The sequence below is a fragment of the Elephas maximus genome, chromosome 7 (assembly GCF_024166365.1).
Source record: "Elephas maximus indicus isolate mEleMax1 chromosome 7, mEleMax1 primary haplotype, whole genome shotgun sequence".
In the NCBI taxonomy this organism is placed as follows: domain Eukaryota; kingdom Metazoa; phylum Chordata; class Mammalia; order Proboscidea; family Elephantidae; genus Elephas; species Elephas maximus.
Window position 1 is genome coordinate 135700774 of NC_064825.1, and position 17717 is coordinate 135718490.

The 17717-nt window shown below is 63.5% G+C and overlaps 2 protein-coding genes and 1 long non-coding RNA gene across 3 annotated transcripts; 2 read left to right on the top strand and 1 right to left on the bottom strand.

Annotated features, from left to right (window-relative positions):
* Positions 1–525: 525 nt before the first annotated feature.
* On the bottom strand, positions 526–7898 carry LOC126081197 (uncharacterized). The gene is made up of 5 exons (XR_007518311.1): positions 7841–7898; positions 6614–7207; positions 5781–5861; positions 3092–3178; positions 526–2433 (listed from the first exon to the last, which is right to left on the bottom strand). It is a non-coding gene; the product is annotated as an uncharacterized LOC126081197 (long non-coding RNA).
* On the top strand, positions 2225–10629 carry TH (tyrosine hydroxylase). Its single transcript, XM_049892851.1, has 13 exons — positions 2225–2326; positions 4410–4625; positions 5712–5886; positions 6113–6201; positions 6416–6483; positions 6878–6928; positions 7295–7440; positions 7867–8002; positions 8174–8243; positions 8579–8635; positions 8833–8928; positions 9246–9379; positions 10251–10629. The coding sequence occupies exons 1-13, from the start codon at positions 2225–2227 to the stop codon at positions 10408–10410; spliced, it is 1500 nt and encodes a 499-aa protein (XP_049748808.1). The 3' UTR covers positions 10411–10629.
* A 2353-nt stretch (positions 10630–12982) lies between these two features.
* INS (insulin) lies at positions 12983–14293 on the top strand. Its single transcript, XM_049890171.1, has 3 exons — positions 12983–13008; positions 13154–13355; positions 14081–14293. The coding sequence occupies exons 2-3, from the start codon at positions 13169–13171 to the stop codon at positions 14209–14211; spliced, it is 318 nt and encodes a 105-aa protein (XP_049746128.1). The 5' UTR covers positions 12983–13008; positions 13154–13168; the 3' UTR covers positions 14212–14293.
* The last annotated feature ends 3424 nt before the right edge of the window (positions 14294–17717 follow it).

Consider the following 17717-nt stretch of genomic DNA (forward strand, 5'->3'; position numbering starts at 1 on the left):
GGACGTGTGTGTGAGTGTAGGGTGTGGACGTGTGTGTCTATGTGTGAGTGTGGGGTGTGGACGTGTGTGTGTGTGTGAGTGTGGGGCGTGACGTGTGAGTGTGGATGTGTGTGAGTGTGGGGTGTGGACATGTGAGCATGTCTGTGTGTGTGATCGTGAGTGTGTGAGTGTAGGTTGTGGATATGTGTGTGAGTGTGGAGCGTGGATGTGTGCGCGTGAGTGTGTGAATGTGGGGTGTGGACGTGTGTGTCTGTGTGTGAGTGTGGGGTGTGGATGTGTGTGTCTGTGTGTGAGTGTGGGGTGTGATGTGTGAGTGTGGATGTGTGTGAGTGTGGGGTGTGGACATGTGAGCATGTCTGTGTGTGTGATTGTGAGTGTGTGAGTGTGGAGCGTGGATGTGTGTGTATGAGTGTGTGAATGTGGGGTGTGGAAGTGTGTGTGTGAGTGTGTGTGTGAGGTGTGGACGTGTGTGTCTGTGTGTGAGTGTGGGGTGTGGAAGTGTGTGTCTGTGTGTGAGTGTGTGAGTGTGGGGTGTGGGTATGTGAGTGTGTCTGTGTGTGTGATTGTCAGTGTGTGAGTATGAGATGTGGGCGTCCACCCCCCACCCAGTGGGACCTCAGATGAGTGGGGCGGCCAGAGAAGGGAGCCCTGCTGGCAGAGCCTACCCAGGGACTTGGGCCCTGGCCAGGGGTCCCCAGAGCCCCTTCCGGGGGAACTTAGAAGCTTAGCTCCTTCCGCAGCTTCCGTCCAAGCTCTACCCGGCTCAGGTAGGACGTGAATTAAAAACAATATCTGTGTTGGTGGAGACATTTGCAGAAAGGTTAAGTCCACATCTGCAGCCTCGGCGGGCACTTCTGCGTGGTATTTTGTGGAGATTTCCCCTCCTTCCACCCCTTCCACCTCTGAGCAAATGAGCAGGGCTGGGGGGGCAGGAAGCAGGGGCAGGCCTGGGTCTGCATCAATAAGGGGTCCCCAGCAACCCACCCCTGGAAGGGCAAAGTGGGACCTTCTGGGAACTCTGGGGGTTGGAAGGAAGCAGGGGAGGCCTGGTCAGAGCTTCAGCAGGCTGGATACCCCAGGGACCATCAAGGATCAGGGGGTTCCCATAGGCTGGATACCCTGGGGACCATCGAGGAAGGGAGTGGGGGTTTCAGGGTCCCGAGAGGTGCTCGGTGGGAATGGCTTCCCCAGGTAAGCCCCTTCCTCCTGATGGGGCACAACCTGCAGGCTGTGGATTAGGGGGCACCCAATGTCCTATCCCAAGGAGCCGTGCCTCCCCTCACCTGTTTTCAGGGGGTTCTGGCCTGCAGCTGTCCCAGCCCACCACACAAGGCCCAGGGACAGAAGGGAGGGCCCTTGTGTGGGAAGAGAGGAAATCTTTCCTGGGGGACAGAACCCAGCACACACGCCATCCCATCCCCTTTGTTTGAGGGGCAGGGTGGGGAAGAGAGGAGTGGCCCCGGGGTGGGTGGGCAGAAGAGGGCTCTCCCACCCTATCCGCATCTCACCAGGGTGGGCAGACCCCAGAGTGAGACCACAGCCCTTTCCCTGGCTTCCTGGTCTCCTCCTCCACACTGGAGGGATAGGCCTTCTGGAAAGTTCTGGGCCCCACTGGACATGCCTGGGGGTCTGGGCACTTGGGCCCTGTGTAGGGGATGGGGGCAGGCAGTGACTAACACCCCCGCTGATGGTATCCGTATCTGGTGGGAGCTTGCTGGTGGGATGGACCCTGTGGAGACATTTTGTGAAGTGAAGAACCTTCTGGAAAAGGAAACAAATTGTCTCCTGATTCAGGAGAGGCTCTGATCTGCCCCTCGGGTGCCTTCCTTCCTGGCCATCTGCCCCGACAGTCCAGGGTCTGCTGGAATAGCCCCTGCCTGTCCACTGCAGGTCCCCGTGTCGGGGTCTGGGACCCCTGCTGCCCCCAGTCCCCTGCAGAGTGCAAGAAGCCCCTCGTCCTCGACTCTAGAGTGTGATTCACAGGCTGCCGGGCAGACCCGCCTGGGTGTCTGCGACGCAGATGCAATTAGATTTAATGCGACAGAGCCCTCTCTTCACCGCCTCCCGCTCGCCCACCCTGCCGCCCTCAGGCACGGCAGGCAGGGAGAGGCGGCAGAGGGGGTGATGCAGGAGGAGGGGGGCCCCGCAGGGGCTCTGACGTCAGCCCGGCCTATAAGAGGCTGCCTGGCAGAGGGCTGTGGAGTTGGAGACCGACTTCACCACCATGCCTACCTCCAACACCACCGCACAGCAGACCAAGGGCTTCCGCCGGGCCGTGTCCGAGCTGGACGCCAAGCAGGCCGAGGCCATCATGGTAAGAGGCTGTGCAGGCACCTGCTGCTGGAGCCGACGAGAAGCCCAGGTGGCAGGTGCCTCAGTCCCTCTGCAGACTGGCGGGTCAGTCCAGGCTCAGTGTCCACACCAGCTCCGGACCTAGGGGGTGGCGTACGGGCGTATCAGGGCCCAGCGCCTCTGGCTGCCTGTTTGTGCCTCTGGGAGAGCATTCTGTGTGTGCGCGCTTGTGTGTGTGTGAGATGGCACATGTCCACAGGAGTGTATCTCTCGTGGCAGCCCCTCTCGGGGTCTGTTTGGGCCTCTCTGTGTCTTGGGTTTGCCTCCCGAGAAGTTGGGTTTTCCCTTGAATCTTGGAGGCAGGGGTCAGGAAGATGTATCCTTTGAGAAAGGAGTTCCTGTGAGCAAGACAGCCCGAGGCCATGCCTGCAAGCCCTGGCCTCCCTCCATTTGCCCTTTTCCTGCTTGTCTCCACTGCCCTGGTCAGCAACAGTGCGGGGGTGAGGGGTACTTGCTGTCTGGGGAGGGAGCACCCCAGGCCCTGATGGAGCCGAGGATGGGGTGTGCCGAGGGGCACGAGCCTGAGTCAGAAAGTGATCCAGGCTCAGGGGAGATTTCCTCCACCCACCCACTCACCCTCCTGCCCATCCAACCATGCATCCATCCCCCCGCCCAGTCACTCATCCTTCCATCCATCTACCCGTTTATCCATTCACCCACTCACCCACCCATCCACCCCCCAATCCCCCATCCATCCATCCACACATCCACCCTTCCACCCACCCATCCACCCACCCACCTGTCCGTCCGTCCATCCATCCATCCACCTGTCTGTCTGTCCACCCATCCATCCATCCATTTGCCGTGTATGCTGTGTTCCCTTGCACTAGAAAGAGAAAGGAGTTTCTCTTGGCTTGAATCCCACCTCTCATGCCCTGCTACCCCCGGGGCCTTGCTGATGCCCCTGGAAAGTGCCCCAACCCTGAGTATAAGGGGCAGACTGGAGTTGGCCCCCTCAGTGGATTAGATGCAGGAGCCTCTCCTTAGCCAGGAAGAGGGCCCCGGTTCACCTCAGGGACAGAATCATAAGCCCCAGCACATGGGAAATGTGCAGGCCTTTAATGAAAGCATGGTTCAGGTTATAGACATTTAATCTCCTCAGACTTTCTTGGGAACCCCGCTGGGGGTAAAGACCTTCCCCCAGGTTTCCAGTGTGATGCCCTCCCCGTGGGGCCCTCCCAGCGTGGGGCTGTGGTCTTGGCTGTGCCCACCGGCCAGGTGGGGCTTCTCCCACTCCCCATGCTGCTCTAGGACCCCCGAGGCCAAGGGCAGGAATTCATTCTTCCCTTGTGTGGAGGGATCAAACATTTCTTGGGGGTCCAGCCCGACTGGGTGGGGCTCTAGGCTCAGCAGGAGTCAGGGACAGATAGACAGCCAGCGGTGGCTACACCCCTGCGGGGTGCCCTGTGGCCAGAGCTTTGAGGAGAAGCAGAGGAGTGACGAGCAGTCCCCCCGGGGTGGGGGGAGGAGGGCAGGAGGGTGGCGTAGACGAAGGGCAGTGCCCTGGGTGGTGGGTGAGGCCTGGCCATGCCCCCTCGGCTGCCAGCATAGGAAAGACCACCATGCAGATGGGACAGGAGGGCCACAACCCCCGAGTCCTGGATGAGGACAGGCCAGGAGGGGACCACGAGAGGGGCCATTCTGTGGGCCTGAAGCAAGGCCTTGGGAAGGACAGAGCTTGCGGTCTGACCCTCCCCCGGTGCTGGCCGCTGTCCATCTCTGGGGTGGAGGGAGCTGCTCTCCTGAGTCACTGTCTTCCTGTCACCTAATCCAGTTAGGGCCAGGCCTGGGGACAGAGGTGATACAGCAGCTGTGTATGGGGGACCAGGTGGCCAGCATCCTCCCTGGCCCCCATGTGAACTCAGCTTCCATCTCAGCAGGCCAGATGCCCCAAGGACACAGTAGGCACCCAATAACGAGATCTGGGCTGGGTGTCCCTGCGTGTCTCCTCGGGTGTCCCTTGTGCTTCCTGCGTGCAGACCCCATCATAGCCACCAGGAGGGCCCGTGGGGTGCGGCTCTGGCAGATGAGCAGGAGCCGGGCTTCTGTCCCCACAGTCTCCGCGGTTCATCGGGCGGCGGCAGAGCCTCATTGAGGATGCACGCAAGGAGCGGGAGGCGGCAGCGGCGGCAGCTGCAGCATGTTCGGAGCCTGGGGACCCCCTGGAGGCAGTGGCCTTTCAGGAGAAGGATGGCCAGGCCTTGCTGAACCTGCTCTTCTCCCTGCGGGGCGTCAAGCCTGCGCCCCTGTCGCGCGTTGTGAAGGTGTTTGAGGTGAGTTCCCAGGCCAGGCTGCTGCCTTGGAGAGCGTGTGCATACACGCACCAACATGCACACAACATATATGCACATGCGTGCACACACATGCATGTGCACGTACACGCTGCACACGTGTCATGTGTGTGACCATGCAGGCACATGAATGTGCATAGGACCCTGTGTCCACTCCACGGGCAACGTGGCAGCCAGGGCACAAGAGGAGAGGTCCCAGGGACCCCTGCTCAAGCACGCAGGACCGAGGTCTGCACGCAGGGAGCTCTAGCCTGGGACCCCTCCCCACACCTTTTATGGTCTTAGGAATGCCCTGAGCCCATGTCCTGATGTTGGGCCACCACGTTCCTGCCACCCATTCCTGTGACTCTCCCTCAGGCTCTCTCTCTCTGGCCCTCTGCCCATCACATGGGTGAGGGGAGTGAACACGCATGGCCCCGGCAGGGCAGCTGGGAAGTAGGGCACAGAGGGCTGAGTGGCTCCCCCAGTCCCCGATGGAGCCCCCGGCTAACATGGTCTTTGATTTCATCAGCTGCTCTGGCCACATCGGGCCTAGGCGGGCAGTGACCTGGCTCCTGGCAGAAGCTCCTAAATGACATTAGAGCTGGACTCCCTGGCAGCTTCCCATGTGGCTGCATGGCTGGAGGGGCTGTCACCGAGGAGGCACCCTTGTTGCCGGGTGACCGTGCTGTGGGCGGGGGACCCAGTGGCCGTCTGTGCCAGTGCCCCGGGCACACAGCTCTTCGGGCCTGAGCTGTGCCCTCATCACAGAGGGGTCCAGGCCCTCCTGGCTGTTCCTGTGGGGGCAGTGGGCCTGCATGAAGCCATCAGGGATGGAGGGACATGTGCAGACGCCACCTGGGGACACATGGGCAGCAGTGCTCAGGAAGGAGTCAAGGAGGCTGCTGCAGGGATCCCCGATGAGACCAGCCTCATTACAAACCCTGCCCAGGGTGGTGGGGAGCTGGCGGCATGAGGGGCATGAGCCGGCCTGGGAAAGCCTGGCTGCTCTGATCCCCAGCCGAGGCCCCGCTCCATTGACCTCACCTTCCTGGTCTCCTGTCCCCCTCCCTGTTTCTATTCCCTAAGACATTTGAAGCCAAAATCCACCACCTGGAGACACGGCCTGCCGCCAGGCCTCGGAGCGGGGGCCCCCACCTGGAGTACTTCGTCCGCTGCGAGGTGCCCAGCGCCGACGTGGCCGCCCTGCTCAGCTCCATGCGCCGGGTGTCTGAGGACCTGCGAGGTGCCAAGGAGGACAAGGGTGAGAACGGGCCCTCTGCCCATGGGTGGGACAAATGACCTTGGGACTAAGTACAGAAATTCCTTCAAGGTGAGGGCCCCAAGGGCACCACATGGTGCCTTCCCCCAGCTCCCAGCCCTCCCCCAGGCTCTTCCTCCCCGACCAGTCCCCTCCATGGAGCCTGGGGGAGGGTGTGGGGTGCCCCAGGCTCCGTGCTCATTTGTCCCTTTCCTTTTGCCCCACGAAGTCCCCTGGTTCCCGAAGAAAGTCTCTGAACTGGACCAGTGCCACCACCTGGTCACCAAGTTTGACCCGGACCTGGACTTGGACCACCCGGTGAGCCGGCCTGCCCAGGCATCCCACCCCTACTGGGTGCCCCAGGTCCGTAGGTAGTGGGGTGGGTGCAGACCCCAGTTGGCCCTCGTTGGTCCATCCGTCTGCTGCCCGGAACACTGGTGGAATCGATGAGATCACCCGAGGTGTCCCTGCCGGGGGGCTGCAGTCGGGAGGGCAGGACAGCCCCTGACCCTGCCACCCTGTCTGCCCTCAGGGCTTCTCGGACCAGGTATACAGGCAGCGCAGGAAGCTGATTGCGGAGATAGCCTTCCAGTACCGGCAGTAAGAGTGCCCGCCCCTGGGACCTTCACCCCCCCTACCCTCGGGACCCTGACCTGGCCCTGCAGCCTTGCTCCAGGCTGGGCGGGGGGAGGGGGGGAGGAGAGCAAGGGGGTAGGGTCTTCTGCCTCACCTTGCCTGTTGCCGAAGACATGGGGTCCCTTCAAGAACTTGGCATACGTGGACCCGTCCACCGGATAACAACCCTTCAGGGTGGGTGCTGGCATTCTCCCCAAGTCACAGCTGAGGAAACTGAGGCACAGGGAGGTCAGGCAACTTGCTAAGGCCACACAGCCAGTCCATGGCAAAGCTGGGTCACGGCTGGCCAGCGGCTCTGAGCTCCACCTCCTGCCTCCCTGCCCCAAGGGGCCAAGGCTGACCACTACCCCTCCCGCAGTGGCGAGCCCATTCCCCGTGTGGAGTACACGGCAGAGGAGATTGCCACCTGGTGAGACGCAGTGACATGGCTGGGGGCGGGGCACGGGGAGGGCGCAGCAGGAGAGACTGGGGCCAGGTGAAGGAGGGATTTCCTGAGCCCTGGACTTTGGGCCTGGAGGAAGGGGCTGCCCCTCCTGGTGGGTCAACCCCAGGAAGCCAAGGGGTGGCCCCCACAGCACCCCCGTCCCCTCAGATACCCCAAGCTGCCAGCAAAGGCCCTTCCAGTGGCAGGGTCTTCAGGGGTCAGCAAGGAGCCTGCCGTGGGGTCCAGACAGGGTGTGGGGGTGCTCTGGAACAGACGGGACAGGCCTGGCACTGGGTGGGCACGGGCTGGGCTGGGGCTCGGGCAGCCCGAGCCTGAGCCCCTTGCCCACAGGAAGGAGGTCTACACAACCCTGAAGGGTCTCTACGCCACCCATGCCTGCCGTGAGTACCTGGAGGCCTTTGACTTACTAGAACGCTTCAGTGGCTACCGTGAGGACAACATCCCCCAGCTGGAGGACGTGTCCTGCTTCCTGAAGGGTGAGCAGGCTGGGGGCACTCACCACTGCAGCCCCCATCTGCCCACTCCTGGCTCGGGCTCCAGACTGCCTGCACCACTCCACCCTACGGCCCCTCCTCTGTGTGCCACCCCTGCCCTGAAACACCTGTGCTCTGTGCCACCCCTGCCCTGTACCACCTGTGCTCTGTGACACCCCTGCGGAGTGACACCCTAACCCATCACCCCATGGCATTCCTAGCTAATGACACCGCCACCCTGTGATACCCCTGTCCCGTGACACCCCTGCCCTACAACCCCTCCACTGTGTGCCCCATCCTGTACCGCATCCGCCCCATAACACCCCACCATGTGACATACCCACCCCAGGACACTCCCAGCCCCACATCACCCCAGTCCCTTGCCACCCTGTCCTCAACGCACTGACTGCCCTGTGTGGCCCGTTGCAGAGCGGACAGGCTTCCAGCTGCGACCCGTGGCCGGCCTGCTGTCTGCCCGGGACTTCCTGGCCAGCCTGGCCTTCCGCGTGTTCCAGTGCACCCAGTACATCCGCCACGCGTCCTCGCCCATGCACTCCCCCGAGCCGTGAGTGCCCCCCTCAGCCCGCCCAGCTCCCGGGCCCTAGGATGCCACCTGCAGACAGAACAAGGGGCTGTGAGGCCCAGAATGTCCCCTGAGGCCCTGATGCCCATGTGTCAGGGGGCAGCAGGAGGGCACCCCCTGCGCTCCAGCCCTGCCCTCTCCCCGCCCCTGCAGGGACTGCTGTCACGAGCTGCTGGGTCACGTGCCCATGCTGGCCGACAGGACCTTCGCACAGTTCTCCCAGGTGCGTCCCAGGATCAGCGGGTCATCGGGGAGGTGGGTGGGGAGGGCTGACACTCAGTGAGGTCCCCGCACCACGTCCCCAGGTGACTTTAGGGAGATCCTTTTCCGAGCCCCTGGGTACAGCAACGCGCCCAGGCTGGGTCCCGCGGCCTCTACTGTCACCTGCTGGCCTCTTGTGGAACCGCTGCGTGCAAAGCCAGGCCGCTGGGTGGGGGGATCTTGCACCTTGGACTGCGCCCAGGGAGACCCCTAGAGGGGGCTACTGACACGCCAGCACCCCACTTTGTCACACTTGCCCCCTGCCACCGCCGTGTCAGCCTCCTCTTCCCTCCGCAGGACATCGGCCTTGCATCCCTGGGAGCCTCGGATGAGGAAATTGAGAAGTTATCCACGGTGGGTCCTGACCCTCGAGTCACCCTGGGAGTGGGGGCTCACAACCCGGGCTTCAGCTGGCTCTGCCGGCCGAGTATCCACACCTGTCCGGCGGAGGGCCCCTGGCACCAGGACCTTTAGCTGGGGCCCTGAGTGGCTGTGTCCAGGCCCTGTAGGTGGCACCTGCAGCTATCACTGACCATGGACTGTCCCCCCAGCTGTACTGGTTCACTGTGGAGTTTGGGCTGTGCAAGCAGAATGGCGAGGTGAAGGCCTACGGCGCTGGGCTGCTTTCCTCCTACGGGGAGCTCCTGGTGAGCCCAGGGGAAGGGGGCAGGGCTCCCAGTGGGCTCTGGCAGGGAGGGTAACTCAGCCAGGCCCTCCTGGATTGAGACCTCACTGGAGGCGGGAGCCTGGCAGAGGGGCTGGCCACCCCTCAGAAGGACAGAAGATGCTTGTCTCTGGGGTCAACACCCCACTCTGTCTCGGGCTGTGGGGAGGACCCTTCTAGGCAGGGGGACTGGGAAGTGGAGGTCCATACCGGAGTCCACCGTCACCATGCATCAGGCCAGCGCCCCATTCTCAGCACACCCCCACTCCCTTGGGCCCTGGGTGACTGGCCTCCCCACAGCACTCCCTGTCTGAGGAGCCCGAGGTCCGAGCCTTCGACCCCGATGCTGCGGCTATACAGCCCTACCAGGACCAGACCTACCAGCCTGTCTACTTCGTGTCTGAGAGCTTCAGCGACGCCAAGGACAAGCTGAGGTAGAGGTCCCCACCACGGCCCTAAAATGTGGAGATATTTCACAGATGAGGAGACTGACCCTCAGTTACAACACCCTTCACAGCAGCTGTACCCTCCCTGAGCAGGACTCCTGAGGAGTTTGGGGGCTGGGGTCTGCCAGCGTTGGGGTGGCTGGTCAAGGTCAGGTCGAGGAGATGCCAAGGCTAGGCTTCTAGGAGGAGACAGGGTCAAGGCTCTAAGGACGTGCGGGGTCCCTTCCAGCCGCCTGCTCCCTGGGCAACTGGGGCCTAGGGCCAGCAGTGGTTGGGATAGGGGGCCAGGGGTGGTTGGAAGGGGGGGGTCAAGGGCCTGGTGGGGGGAGCTTGGGGGTGGGTGGGAGAGCCGGAAGAGTGGGGGGTATGGGAGCAGGAATTCTGGGACAGTGGCTGGGGTACAGTGATCAGCAGTGACCACACGGGGAAGCAGAGCCCTACCCAGCCCACCTGTTCATGCTCTGGAAGGGCCTTCTTATTTTCTGGCCAAGCTCCCGTGGTACACAGGGGAACCTGAGGCCCAGGAGCTATGTGCCGGTGCTGAGAGGGCTGGACTCCCACAAGGGCTTAGGGACAGGGATGTACCTGGGTGCTCTTCAGGGGATAGTCAGGAGGGCTTCCAGGAGGAGGAGGGCTGGCTGAGCTGGGCTTTGGGGAGGTGGAGGGAGGGATGGGTAACTGGCCTGCCTCCCCCACTCCCCATCCGGCCCTTGGAGGAGGCCTCAGACCTGGCCTGGGTGGACCTCAGTCTTCCCGTCTGTGCCTGGAATGGTGGGCAGGATGCATTCTCGGACGAGTCCGGGGAGGTCTGAGCCCCATTCTGGCCCCATGACCGAGGCTGCCCTGGCCCTCTCCTCAGGAGCTACGCTGCGCGCATCCAGCGCCCGTTCTCCGTGAGGTTTGACCCGTACACGATGGCCATTGAGGTGCTGGACAGCCCCCGCTCCATCCGGCGCTCGCTGGAGGCTGTCCAGGATGAGCTGCAGGCTCTCAGCCATGCACTGAGCGTCATCGGCTAGGTGCAGGAGTGCAGGGGCCCCACCCCAACCCTGCCGGCCTGCGTGCCCTGCCCTGGTCATGGACACCACCACCGGCCCCCACTCACCCGCTTCTCAGCTTTGTCCAGGTGTGTGTGGTCCTGTCTCTGCCGCTGTTCTTGGGCCCCGGATGCGGGGGCCACCTAGCCTTGTGTGCCCCTGACCCTGGAGCTGCCCCTCGAAATCTCAATAAAAGACAGAAACTGCTCTCTGTGTACCTGCTTGGGGCCGTGCCTCTGACCAGAAGGGGCCCAGGGGTCTGCCCACAGGTTCACAGCCCTCATGGCCCTGGCCAGCCTCCTCAGTGGTCTCCCTCTGCCTCCTCCCTCCTTGGGGGATGGGCCCAGCTCTGACTTGTGTCAGGGAGACCCAGGCCAGATGGGAGCCCTTCACCCCATCAGCCTGGTTCCCTGCTTGGGCCAGAAGACCCGGCCTGCTTGGACCCCAGTGGCTCTACAGGGCCTAGGGGGGGTGAGCTGGGCTGCCCGTCTCTGTGGGGGACAGCAGCCTGAGGCAGGGGTCAGCTGACCAGGAGCCCTGAGTCTGAGGGCAGGGGCAGGCTATGCTGATGGGAGTGGTGGTCTCTGAGGAAGGCTACAGCCATGACCCTTCTTCATGCATCTGAGGTGCCCCTATAGGAAGAGGCCAGGGTGCCAGCCCTCGCAAGCATCAGAGGAATGGGGGGGGCCACCTCTGACCTCCTCGTGACCCCACTCAAGGGGCCTGGCCAGGGGCAGGTGCTGAAATGGGCCTTCACATGCTCCCCGAAACGTGTAGAGAAGGATACAAAGATGTCAGCTATGTTGGGCCCTGGGTGACCCGTTGGGCCTCAGTCTCCCTAGCAAGCCAGTGCAGGCTGGATCGTGGGGTCTGCAGGATGCCCCCCAGCACCCTCCAGGGTCCTGGACATCATCCCCAGCCTTGCCAGGCAGCCCCCAGCCTGGGCCCCCACCACGCCCAGCTGCCTTCTCTGGCCCTTGGAGGGAGCAGCTTCTGGACTTTCTGTGAGGTGCCTGCAGGGTGAAGCTGACACCCTTCCTGGGCTTCAAGGCCCTGCATACCCTCTCCAGCCAAGCCCTGCCAGGCTCCTAGCTCTAAGCCCTTGGGTTGTCCATCCTGGTAAACTCTTATTCATCCATCAAATCCCTCCTGGCCAGAGCCCCCCTTCCCCAGCCCTCCCTGGCTGGCTGTCCTTCTGTCAAGTACCTTGTCTGTACTCAACCCTTTGTGCCTTCAGCCTGGGAGGTTCTAACAGGGGCCATTTCTGAAGGGCTGCAACCCCCATTGAGACCCTCGGGGTAGGCTCATCAAGCTGCCTGAAGTTGATGGCCTACACTGTCTCCCTTTCACCCGTGCCCCTTGGCTCCAACCTACCCACCTGTGTGCCCCCCATCCTTTCCTGCACAGCCCACTAAAGGAAGTGCCACGCCTTCCCTGGCTGGAGACCACTGGAGCAACATGGTGGCCCCCGGTGGCCACAGCACCTGGAGGGGCAGCAGGGAGCTGGTGCCCCCTCCACAGAACTCTTTGAGCCTTGGGCAGGGCCACGAAGTCACAGCCCCAGGAGGCAGGCCCAGGAGCCCAGCCGGGGGTCCCCACTGATGGCTGGGGAGGAGGAATCGGTGTGAGGCAGAGGTAGCAGGCACAAAAGGACTGGGGCACAGGATGTCCCCCATCTCCCCTCAGGCCACCTGGATGGGAGGGACCAGGACTCTGCCTGCCCTTGGCCAGGACAGGCTGGAATGTCCCGGCTGCTCTTTTGGGCCCTGGCTCTGGGGCCAAGGAAGAGGTTGGAGGTGGAGGAGCCAGGAGCTGGGCTCAGAGTCAGTTGTCACCCACAGGGTGGCGTGCCTGTCTGGGAGGGTTCATTCAGGGGACAGAGAAGGGGTCACGTGGCCAGTGTGAGGGGCCCATGGAAGGGGTGGGGGCCAAAAGGCACCTGGTCCACGGAGTCCTTGTGGCCGCCACACAGAGGGGGTCTACCACTCCACTTTAAAGATGATGAACAGGGGCCAACAGAGAAAGGGCTGGCCTGTGGGAGCCCCACAGCCCGCTTGTCCCCCACCCTGGGGTCACAGCTGGGGCTGCTGTCCTGGGGGAGGGCACTTCACCTCCCTCCCTCATGGCCTGAGAGGGAGTGCTATGGCCAGTCCGTAGGGCCACTGGGGGGCCAGCATCCCAGGGGCAGGGTCTCCCCCCTCAGCTGCCCCCAGTGCCCTCCCCCACCCCCAGCTCTCCAAACTGACGTGAAAACATGGTGGTGGTCTGTACTGCTGAAGCATTGCCCCCCGCTGGGACAGGGACCACTACGTCATCAAGCACCTCATTAGGACGTTAATGACCTTACAGCCAGGAGGTGCTGATGACCAGGGACGTGCCGGGAGGTCCAGCTCTGGAGAAATGATCCGGAAAGTGCCATCGCAGCCTCCGACCGGCCATCTGCCACCCCCACACCCGAGGCCCTAATGGACAGAGTGGCAGGCTGGGGGCTGGGGAGGCGGGCTCGGGGGGCTATAAAGCCAGTAGGACTCGCAGCCCTCAGCCGTCCAGACCACTGTACCTGTGGCTACCAGCAAGCAGGTCTGCGTGAGTACTGGACCCCAGGCTAGCCCTTTGCAAGGGGGCATGGGGCTGGGGCTTCTCTCCTGGGGGCTCTGGGGCCAAGTTCTGGGGGCCCTGGTAGGGGTGTGATCTCCTGGCCAGCCTCAACCCTGCCTGTTCCCAGGTCACTGTCCTAGCCATGGCCCTGTGGACGCGCCTCCTGCCGCTGCTGGCCCTGTTGGCCGTCGGGGCACCCCCCCCTGCCAGGGCCTTCGTCAACCAGCACCTGTGTGGCTCCCACCTGGTGGAGGCGCTGTACCTGGTGTGTGGGGAGCGAGGCTTCTTCTATACCCCAAAGACCCGCCGGGAGGTGGAGGACACACAAGGTGAGCTCCCTGGGCTTGAACCTTCTCCCTGGCAAGGGCAGAGGTGGTGCACAGGTGACTGGCCCTGGGATGGAGTCAGGTGGGCTTTGCACAAGGAAAACCAGATTCCCTTTTCATACCTACAAAGTGGCTGAGCCGGGTTCCTGGGGGAGGACCACATCAAGGGCTGAAGTGGTACAGCCTGGAGCTGAGGGTACCCGCCCCCCAACCCAGCTGCTCTCCCTGTGGGGAGTGGCTCAAACCAGTGTCCCCCACTCCTCTTCCCTCCTAGGTCAGCGGCAGCTTCAGGGATGGGCGATATCAAGGACCAAGTCCCGGCAGGCTGGGGTCTTTGGGGTCTTAGGTGACGTGGTGGGGGCGACAGGTGTCAGGGGCCTTGAGGGGATGAGGAAACTCAAGGCCTCTGGGCCTTTTAGTTAAGGCTGTTCTGTGTCTCTGTGGAAGGGGCACGCACCAGCGGTGCCTGGCAGGCGGGGAGATCAGGGGCTGAGAGGAGGGCCCTGGTGTTTAGGGTCCCAGCTGTGGCAGTGTCCTGGGGCCTGGGGGCAGGGATAGCAGCAAGTTTGGACTTTGGGTCCACGGGCCTCTGTGCCCACACTTGGGGCAAGCCCCCAGCTCCCTACAAGCTGAGCAGGAGAGCAGGGTGGGGAGGCGAAGGGGACAGCTAGCCCACTCTCCCAGGGTGCCGCCCCCTGACTGTCCCGTGTCTCCCTGTCTGCCCGCAGTGGGGGAGGTGGAGCTGGGCACGGGCCTGCAGCCCTTTCCGGCGGAGGCGCCCAAGCAGAAACGTGGCATCGTGGAGCAGTGCTGTACGGGCGTCTGCTCCCTGTACCAGCTGGAGAACTACTGCAACTAGGTGGCACCTGCACCCCGGTATCTGAATAAACCCCCAAAGGAGCCCCAGCCTCCTGCACCCCAATGGCTAAATAAATCCCCAAATGAGCTCTGCGGTGTCTGTCGTCTGTGTGGCTTCAGCGTGGGATGGCCAGGAGCGGGCTAGGTGGGGCAGGGTGCACAGGGACCCCCAGCCAGGCCCCCTCCTGGCCTCTCTGCTCAGGCCCCTCCACACTGTCACTCCACAATCACAGAGTTCTGGACCTCCGGCGGTGGGCTCTGCTCAGCTGCCTCAGGCTGCACAGAGAAGAGCTGTGGGAGTCTCTGGGAGGCTGGGGGTGTGAGCCGAGCGTGCTGGGAGCTATGCACCCTTGCTCCACAGCCCCCAGCCCAGACCTGGCCAGAGGCCTTGAGGGTCCAATTAGTGCCCTGGAGGAAAGGCGGGAGGCCAGGCGGTCCCCACAAGCCAAAGGGGCAGATAGTGGACCACCGTTGGCACTGAGCAGAGGCTTCAGAATTAGTGCAGCTGCAGGGCTGGGGCGGGTGTTGCAGGGTCCCAGAACCAGGGACGGGACCAGGGGCTCCCTGCCTCCCAGTGGACCTGGAAGCCAGGCCCACCTGACCAGACTCCCTTAGCCACAAACGGGATGGCTGTCCCAACTGTGCCCAAGTGCCCCGACCGAAGACAAGGTCACACTGGGTTCAGATCTTTGGGGGTTCCTGATGGAGCCTGGGTACCCTGGACCTCTGGTCTACTTCTAGCACCCACTGCAGCCAAGGGAAGCTCCATTGGGCACCCAGCCCAGGCCAAAGCTAGGTGGCAGAGGCAAGACCGGGGGCTGGCTGGGCTGGCTGGGCTTGGAGGTCAGTGGGTGACCCTGGCTGCCCCAAGGCCTGGCCAGCCTGCTAGCTGCCCAGGCCAAACCAATCTGTACCTCTCCTGAAAGCTCCACCTGGCTGCGCTAGGTGGGAGGCCGGAGCTGGGCACCTGGGCCCTGGTGGCCACAGGCACACGGAGAACAACTCAGAGCGGGAGCAGACCCTCCACCCAGCCAGGCTGTCCAGGCATCCCACCTGCAGTCCAGGGGCTCTCTTCCAGTCCCCCGCTTCGGCCGCCCTGGCCCCCCATCCCAGCAGGAGGGGTCACAGGCCCCCAGTAAGCTCCGCCCCTGGAGTGGGTCAGGGCTTTGCAGGCAGAGGGCGAGAGAAAGCGGACACTGGACCCGGAAGAGGAGGGGAGAGGTGGCGGGACCTGAAGCAGACCGCCCAGGGGAGCCCAGACCGCCTGTCCACTTGGTGGAGGCACCAGTGTTCCGCAGGCACTGAGGTACGTGCACGTGGCTGAGCCAGGCACAGGGAGCAGGCCAGGCGTCTGTGCTGCCCTCAGGGGCAGTTGGCCAAGCAGGTCCTGCCTGGCTGGAAGACCCTGGGGGAGGGCAGGGGGCGGCTCCTCCTCTTCAGGTTCCAAACAAACTCAGGAGGCTGCGGGGATGGTGGCCAGGAGGGCTTTGGGGTCCATCCCAGGGCTGGTTCTGAGTGGGGCTGGGGCATGCTAGCGTCCCCAGAAGGGCCCAACTTTCTAGGTTGAGGCGCCAGGGGGGTCTACGCCTACCTGAAAAAGACTCGGCCAGGCTGTGCCCTGCTGTGGCACACTGCTCCCTTCTGCCCCCATTGCTGCAGTGAGACCTGCCCCAGCCCTGTCACTGGGGACCTCATCCAGAGTCTCCTCCTTGAAAAGGTGTTGCAAAGAGACTCCCAGGGATGGTATCAGGGACTCGGGGGGAAGGGGTGATCTTTCCACCCCTGTCACACAGATGAGGTCACGGGGGCAGGGGCAAGGGGCAATCCGAGGCACTAGGCATAGGAATACGTAGAGGAGACAGGTCAGATTGAGGTTCCTGACCAGACTGCCCGGGGCACTGACCTCAGATGCCCAGGGGGTGCCATCCAGGGCCTGAGGGGGCAGGGCCCAGCAGCTGGCATCTCTCATGGGCAACGCAGGGCTGCAGGGGGTGAGGGCAGCTCCCAGGGCCCCCAGAGCCACCCTGCCCACTGTGCCGGCCCCGCCCCACCCCACCCACCGCTTCTGGGAATCGGGAGGACAGGCTCATGCCCTCAGACCCTGCCTCCCCTGCAACCTGGCTGCCCTGACCTGTAGCCGCACCAGGCATGTGTCTGAGCCTGGTGCTGAGGAAGGTCCAAGCCCCCCTCCAGCAAGGGCCCCAACCCTGCCAGCCCCTCAGAGATATGGATGACCACCAGTGGGGTCTGGGGGGCCAAGTTCTGGGGGATGCTGCCCCAGTGCCACCAGCTGGTCCTGCACAAGTACTGGCACTCATGTCCTTGCATCTGTCTCCTCGTCCCACATGTGTGTGGAGTGGGGCCTGGCACCCCTGCTTCTGTTGGGGAGACTGAGGCCAGAACAAGGCTCTGCCCCTGGTGCTGACTCGCCTGGCACAGGGTGCCTGCCCCTGCCCCTGCCCCAGCCTTAGATGGTTCTGCCAGTGGGCACAGCTGCCTCCAGGCAGGCCTCCTGGGTTGCGTCAGTGCCTGGAGCTGGCATTATGGGCTGGCACTTCCTCCTGGCCCTTGGCACTATTTATTTGCCTTCTCAGTGACGGTATCAGCAGTAAATATTGACCTTCCTCACTGGCCTCCAGGCCTGAACAGACCCGGGGAGGCACGGGGGTGGACGCAGGGGCACCGAGGGCGGCCCTGCCTGAGGGTGAGGTGCTCGACCGGGCCCCCGGAGAGACGGCCGGCAGTGCGCGAGGCCTGTCTGTCTCCAGCCAAGCTGAGGGCGGAGGCAGAGCTGTGGACACCGGGAGCAGCCCTCGGGGCCCACATAGGGCCGCCGGCTCCCCAGTAGCAGCGTTGCTTGGGTGGTCGTCGGCAGGGGGCCAGGCTGCAGGCAGGGAGCAGTCATTCGCAGACACGCCGGCAGAGGGCGCCAAAGCCTCACTTTTGAGGCTCCTTCCCCGCTCGCTGAACCGCGTTTGTGTCCAAGCAGGGTCCTCCCTGTGGGGGGTCTGCTGTCCAGGAGGATCAAGGCACTGTCCCAGGCCTGGTCATGTGTCCCCAAAGGCAGGCACTCCAGGGCTGTGGCGGTGCCCGGCTGAGGGCCAGCCCTGGACCCCCGAGGGTGTCAGGTTTGGGAGGAAGAGAAGGGTCCGTGATACAGGGTGTCCCAGGCCACCTCCCCACCCCAGACTTCTAGAGATGAGGCCCAGAGGGGCAGCTGGACAATCCCAGGCGCCCTAGTTTTCTGTGAAAGTCTCCAGTGAGTCTGGCCCCCAGCTCCTAAAACCACAGAGACCTGGAGCTGGAGATGCTTAGGGGAGACGTCACCCCAACTGCCCATGCCCGTGTTACCAACAAGCAGGACAAGGTCTGATCACCCAAGGCCCTTCCCTAGCCCTTGCCCAGCTGAGCCTTTGCATGGGGTCTCCAGGGCCTGAGGGACACTGAGGCTTGGGGCTGCTGGAGCGCCGGGCCCTGTCCCTCTTTTCTCCTCCTTGGCCACTGCGG